We start from the raw sequence: 6,641 nt of genomic DNA, 5'->3' as shown, positions 1-6,641 counted from the left end.
ACAATTACAGTAGCCAAAGGCTCAAAAGGCAAAGAATGCATCAGAAAAAATTTCTCAGATATGAAAGTATGGGATGCACCAGTATCTATCAATACAAGAATAGGATAACCAAAGATCGAACAGTTACCTGCTATGAAATCATCAGGTGCAGCCTGAGCCTGATCATCGGTAAGAGAAAAGACTCGTGTGTTAGAACCTAATGGGGGGGGGAGAGAGAATTAGGTTCTATTGGCAACTTTAGCAATTTAAAGCGATTATGCAAATACGCAAGCGGAAGACTTAAAGCAATTAATAATAAATGAGTAATGTAAATAAATCAGTAAAAGAGATAATAGATGTTTATGGAAATCGACGATAAATCGTCTACGTCTCCCCTTCTTGGTTAAGATCGATTAACCAAAGATCCACTAGCACTTCAACGTTTTGGCCTTGATGGCTCCAAGGATATCCGTACAACTCAACACGATCACCGCGCCGATACAACTCAAATACTTGGCCTTAAGGGCTCCAAGGATAACCACAATACTCTCACAATATACTCGGCTTCACACACGAGTGTTTACAACAATTGAACAACCAACTCACAAATGATCTTATAAAAACAACCCTCGATTTGAATATATCACACAAATATCACTTGAACACTTGATGGAGAAGATATTGCTTGTAAAGAAGAGAGGAGATGAATTGGTGATTTGAAATGGCTTCAAATGGCATGTATTTATAGTTGCCAATCCGAACTGGTTCGGAGCCTCCGAACGGGTCTTCGGGTTGTCCGAACTTTGTCTGATTCAAGTTCAAATTTCTGCGGCTGGTGAACTATTCGGGGGATCCGAACTCGTCTTCGGGTCGTCCGAACGGCTGCATTAAATTTATTTCGGCAAATTTCTTTCGACAAAATCTTCAGTGGCCGTAAAGTAGTTCGGGTCCTCCGAAGTTGTCTTCGGGTCATCCGAAGTGTGCATTTCGTGGCCTCCGAGAGTGCCTCCGAATCATTTTAAATTCAAGGAAATTCTTCGGGCCGTCCGAACTGGCTTCGGACAGTCCAAACCTGTCTTCCTTGGCCTCCGAGCTTATCCTCTGATCTTTATTTAATTCAAAAACATTTTTAGGTCGTCCGAACCCTCTTTGGATCGTCCGAACCTGGGCAAATTCGAACCTTTAAAATTTTTATCTTCAATTTTTGATTATCGGTTCTTGCTTCCAATATTGTTCATACTCAAAAGTATTAATATCTGCAAATTTTTCACTTTAAACTGTTAGTACCGATTAACCGAGTTTTGTAATCATCAAAACATATTAATTTGAGAATTTTTAATGTATTAAAAACATTAATCTCATTACACGAGATTTTAAATCTCATCGACCCATCTTTCTTTCTCAAAAATTGCACCGGAGCACCCCAAGGTGACACGCTTGGTTTAATGTATCATTTGGCTAACAAATCTTCCAGCTGCTTTTTGAGTTCTTTCAATTCAAGTGGTGTCATTTCATAAGGAGCTTTCGAAATAGATAATGTACCAGTCACCAATTCAATACTGAACTCTATATCACGGGTTGGAGGAAAACCCAGAATTTCTTCTGGAAACACATCTACAAATTCATTAACAACTGCAATGTTTGCCAACTCTGGGCTAGATCTCAATACATCTACTTCATAAACCAGGAATTCCTCGGCGCCTCTCTGCAGTAAACGTGTTTTAGATAGCACTGAAATCAAAGGGATCTTAGCTCTAGAAAACTTACCATAAAATTTCTAGTCGTCGCCCATATCCGGTCTAAACTTGACCACTTTGTGAAAACAATCCATTGTTGCCCTGTACTTGGTGTAGTAGCCCAGTTCCATTTTACAAAATTAAGTTGCTAATCATGTTTAAATTTAATAAAACATGATTATGAGATTTTAATATGATCAAACAGACCAATGATTTGGGTCCAAAATACCCAAAAAATGGTAAATGGGCCTATTTGGGCCCGGGCAGTTTGGAGGATCCGAACTGGGTTCAGAGGGTCCGAACCAAGATAGTTCGGAGACACGAATTGAGTTCGGAGGCAGGGTGAAATCGGACGATCTGATCAAGAGATCGGACGGTACGAACTCTCCTAGGACAAATGTCAAAAAGAATTCTATAGGTGTATCGAGCGTAAGAGATCGGACGATCCGAAGAGGGATCGGACCATCCGAACTTGCATGCATGCAACGTGGAAATCATGCAAGGATCGGACCATCCAAACCAAGGATCGGACCTCCGATCGAGGCCTATAAATAGGGGTCGAGATTGCCTCATTTGAAATAGTTCCAAACCTCTCCTTAGCCCATGTTAGCTCGATTTTAAGAGCTTTTGGGTACTCTTATTTTAAGAGTTGGATTATGTAGTAGTTTTTATATTACGAACACTGTCCGTAGTGGTGGCCAAGCAGCGGAGCTTTGGCGAGGTGTCCAGGAGTCGTAGCTAGGCTATGCCCAAGCTCTGGGACATGGGACATCAGTGGGCTAATGACGGACGAAGGTATGGTTGTGGCTCCTTATAGGAAATATGGAGTACGATATTGTTTAATTAAACCTTTTATAGCAAGATAGGTGATGTTTGGCATGCTAGTTAATACATGGTATTTATGTACTGTAGTACTTCATGGTAGGCTTAGAACCTAGATGGGAGCTTCTAGCATCTGTTTTAGAAAGGTACGGAAGTACTATTTGAGATATCCAGATTTATTATGTGTTTGCATGTATTATGTGATTGCATTATTTATATGGTACAACATGTCATGATTGTATGTTGCATACATGAGCATATTGAGTCTTTTTCTTGGAGCCCGTAGTAGGGCGCTCACCCTAAGAGTTTGTGGATGGTTGAAAACGTCTTGTGTCAGGTCACCGTTAAGGTTGGACACTTGTACTAGTATCAGGTCACCATTATCCACTGGATATATGAGTCACCTCCTGAAACGTCGGCGCATCGTGCTATATACCCTGGGCCTGGTTTATGAGCTAGTTTCTTGACCTGAGTATCTTGGTACCCAGTTCATTTGTATACATGCACGTATAATACCATATAATCATACTCTCGTACTGAGTGTTTATGCTCACTTTCGGTTATTTTCTATTATCTAGATACCCCATTCAACGGGGCAGATTGCATGTAGTTCTCCTGAGGATGAGGATATTAGGTGGAGACCAAGGCAGGATTGCAAGGTTAACCACTAGGTGGTTTTATTCTGGTACATAGTTTATTTAATTTCCGCTTTTACTTTGCTTAAGATTTATTATTAAGTTAAATGCATGATTAAGTTCTGATTGGTAGGTGATCACGATGCGGGTCACTACACTTGGTTAGCACATCTATGCCAATAATGTAATCAAATTCAGATAAACCAAGTACTATGCAATCAAACCCAGTCACATTTCCTTCAAACTGTAGCTCACACCCCCTGAACAGACTCATAGACATCTTCCCTTTACCCAAAGGAGAAGAAATAGCAAATACAGATGGCAAAGGCTCGACATGCAAGACATGCAATGCAACAAATCTCTCAACAATAAATGAATGTGATGCACCTGTATCAATCAATACATAAGCAGGATAACAAGAAATAACACAATTACCTGCAATCACATCATCAGTTGCAGCCTGAGCCTGATCCACTGTAAGATCATAAACTTGTGCTTGTTGTCTCAGAGGTTGGCCTACACTCTGGCTTCCTCCCTGTCTATTCTGAGGCTGAAAGGAATGCACTGAAGTGGCTTGTCTGTCAAAGTGAGCTTCAAATCTAGGTGAATTTCCACCATGTGACATCTCAGAATCACGTGTAGGACACACCCTGGCATAGTGTCCCGGTTGATTGCACAACCTACAATTGCCTGGAACTCCCTTGCAATCATCACTAGAATTCTTTCCCCTACATTTGCTACAAAACCACGCTGAAAATCCCGAACTATGGACCGAACTAGACTGTCTCGATCCACTGAAGCTAGAGAAACCATTGCCATGCCTTTTAAACTGTTTACCTTTGGGTCTTAGTCGGTCCCTTTGGCCACTACTGCTACCACCTCCCTCGTATCTGATCTGTTGCTGGAACTATGGCTGAGGTTGTGGTTGTGGTTGTCTCGAGGACTGAGGCATAAATGAAGTTCCTCTCTGTCTCAAAATACGAGCTTCTGCTCCCTTGGATTAGTTAAGGGCATCAACACCCAGCATTAACCAAAGTAAAAATATTGAGATTAAGGCCATTGATGAAATGATCGGCCTTAGCTTCCTCATTCTCAGCAACATGAGGTGCAAATTGTATTAAGCTCGAGAACTTAGCAACAAAGTCCTCAATATTTAAATCATCATGTCTCAAGTTGGAAAATTTGGCCCCTTTGTCTTTCCTGTAAGAGTTAGGAAAGAAACGATGATAGAACTCAGTCTTAAGTAATCACGGTAACTCGATTCTCCAAGTCTTTCTTAGTCATTACCCACCAACCCTTAGCTACATCAATCAGTTGATATATGATCAGTCTAATTCTACATTCATCGGAGTAATCTAGGGACTCGAATAATTTCTCAATATCCTCGAGCCAGCTTTTACATTCTGTAGCATTCTCCGTTCCTTTCAAGGTCGGTAGCTTAAACGACTGAAGCCTCTTCAATAACACTTCCATCGGTGTAGGAGTAGTGTACATAGGCTCAGCGACAGCACTACCCTGTTCAGTCTGTGGTATTTCTACTGTCCGAGGAACTTTCTCTGTCCGAGGCACTTCCTGTGTACGAGGTGTATTTCTGGTTTTACGAGGAGCCATATCTTCAATACTGAGATTATACAACAAGATCAAGGCATCATAATCATTATATCACTTTCAATAATTTCTCAGCTCATCAACTCGTAAGCGTTCAATATCTCAGTCAGAATCAATCAGATTTCTGCTTTTAATAATCACAAACTTTACAGGTTATTGCACATAGTAACATAAGCAAATAATCTCAAGCGATAAGGCACTAGCATGTATATTTCATTCAAATCATGCAATGGAATCAATCACATGCAAAAATAAAATCAGGCGGATGTAACTACCCCTCTCACAACTTCTAATGTCGACCCAAGACATCTATTATCGCTCTAATACCACCTAATGTGAGACCCCGGTTGTGACATACAAAATGAAAACATAAAAAACTTCCGAGACATATTTTTTTTTAAAAAAAAATCTTACCTTTCACTTCTGCGCGTGAGCAGAGGCGCATGCACTTGCGCCTCTCCGCAAGAATGCTTCGACATTCTTGCGCAAAAGCAAATCTTCATACACTTCTGCTGAACTCAAAAATCACATCCTGCTGTCTCTAAGATCTTCTGCGGGAAAAACAGGCTTCTGCTTTTCCTGAAAAATGGCAGCTACTGCCTAATTTCTTAAAATCTGCTCAAAAATTCTAAAAACCCGAAAACTTAAAATATAGATACATGGATAAAATATACAATCCAAAAGGAGTTCAAAACCATAAAAACAAGCTTAAAATATATCGATTTTAAAATTACAAAAATTTGACTTCCCGAATCAAATTCAACACAATTCGCTAAAACAACCCGGAGCACCATTTCTACCTTGTCCCAAATCCTTAATGGCCGCTCGAATTCGGCCCTGGATTACTTGTTGCAATGCACACACACACAAGACAAAGCAAGAGTCGGAAAACCGTAAGTATAAAAACCTAGTATGAACAACGGAAGCATATAATCATCAAATGTCCCAATTCAAATGCATTTCGAAAATCGATAAAACACAATCAATGTTATTTTAAAATATAAGATTGATTTCATGAAATGCATGTTCAAGAATATGTTGGATTCCAAACGATTGACATCAATCATCGAGGTTTGTATCCAACCCCGACATCGAGACTCATATCCGATCTCGGTAGCGATGTTGTAACTCACCATCGATTCATCATCAATGTTGTAACTCGCCATTGATGGTATCTCAACACTCAAAGAAATCAAGCCCAATATGAATGAGATGATGCAATATAGATATATTGATCCTATAACTTGGCATCTCACTCGTGTTAATTTCAAATCATCCCAACTCATATGCATAATATTTGATTCATGAAAATGGCATAAAAGCAACGCCGATAATCATCGAAAAATCAAATCAACTCATGTCATTTATATCACATGAATCAAATAAATCACATAATCAAGTAATGTCACATAAACATGTAAAGTGTGTGATTTTTCTCGAGACTCGAGAAATCAACTCATCTCGAAATTCAATCACATTCTTTCCTCGTCAATTTATACCTCAATTCTCGGTTTAGAATAGCTCAATTCCGCAAGGCTACAATATACAAAGCTCATTGATAAGTGCATTATTTCGTGTTATTTTATGTCTATTTTGTGTGAATTCATATTGTTTTATGTGTGTTTTTATGTGTTTGATTGCATGTGTGTGCATTTCAATCTCTGAGTTTTATTTTTAGGAAAAATAAAAATTAAAGGAGTTTTGAGCGCAAGAAAATAAGAAAAGAAGAGAACGCAGACACAAGAGAGGCGGCGGCTACGACAAGCTTTGGGAGTGAAGATTTCTCTTTTATTCTTTTGATTTTTAGTTAATGATTAAAAACCTTGTTTGAATTATGTTTTTTATTATTAAGTAGTCGTTT

General features: G+C 39.3%; 1 protein-coding gene across 1 annotated transcript; it reads right to left on the bottom strand.

Moving 5' to 3' along the window:
- Positions 1-1,429: 1,429 nt before the first annotated feature.
- On the bottom strand, positions 1,430-5,259 carry LOC140890343 (uncharacterized). Its single transcript, XM_073298099.1, has 6 exons — positions 5,195-5,259; positions 4,464-4,793; positions 4,193-4,372; positions 3,608-3,900; positions 3,342-3,457; positions 1,430-1,684 (listed from the first exon to the last, which is right to left on the bottom strand). Exons 1-6 carry the CDS (start codon positions 5,257-5,259, stop codon positions 1,430-1,432), a joined length of 1,239 nt encoding a protein of 412 aa, XP_073154200.1.
- Between the last annotated feature and the right edge of the window lie 1,382 nt (positions 5,260-6,641).

The sequence above is a fragment of the Henckelia pumila genome, chromosome 3, assembly GCF_033568475.1.
Source record: "Henckelia pumila isolate YLH828 chromosome 3, ASM3356847v2, whole genome shotgun sequence".
Lineage (NCBI taxonomy): Eukaryota > Viridiplantae > Streptophyta > Magnoliopsida > Lamiales > Gesneriaceae > Henckelia > Henckelia pumila.
This window is presented reverse-complemented; position numbering and strand designations above follow the sequence as displayed.

Excerpts from the sequence above, each read along its gene's own strand:
- LOC140890343 (XM_073298099.1), bottom strand. The coding sequence starts at position 5,259 with ATGTCGAAGCATTCTTGCGGAGAGGCGCAAGTGCATGCGCCTCTGCTC. Across the intron at positions 4,794-5,194 it reads CTCACGCGCAGAAGTGAAAG|TATTGAAGATATGGCTCCTC; the intron begins GTAAGATTTTTT and ends GTATAATCTCAG. Across the intron at positions 1,685-3,341 it reads ATTACATTATTGGCATAGAT|AGAGGCGCCGAGGAATTCCT; the intron begins GTGCTAACCAAG and ends CGTTTACTGCAG.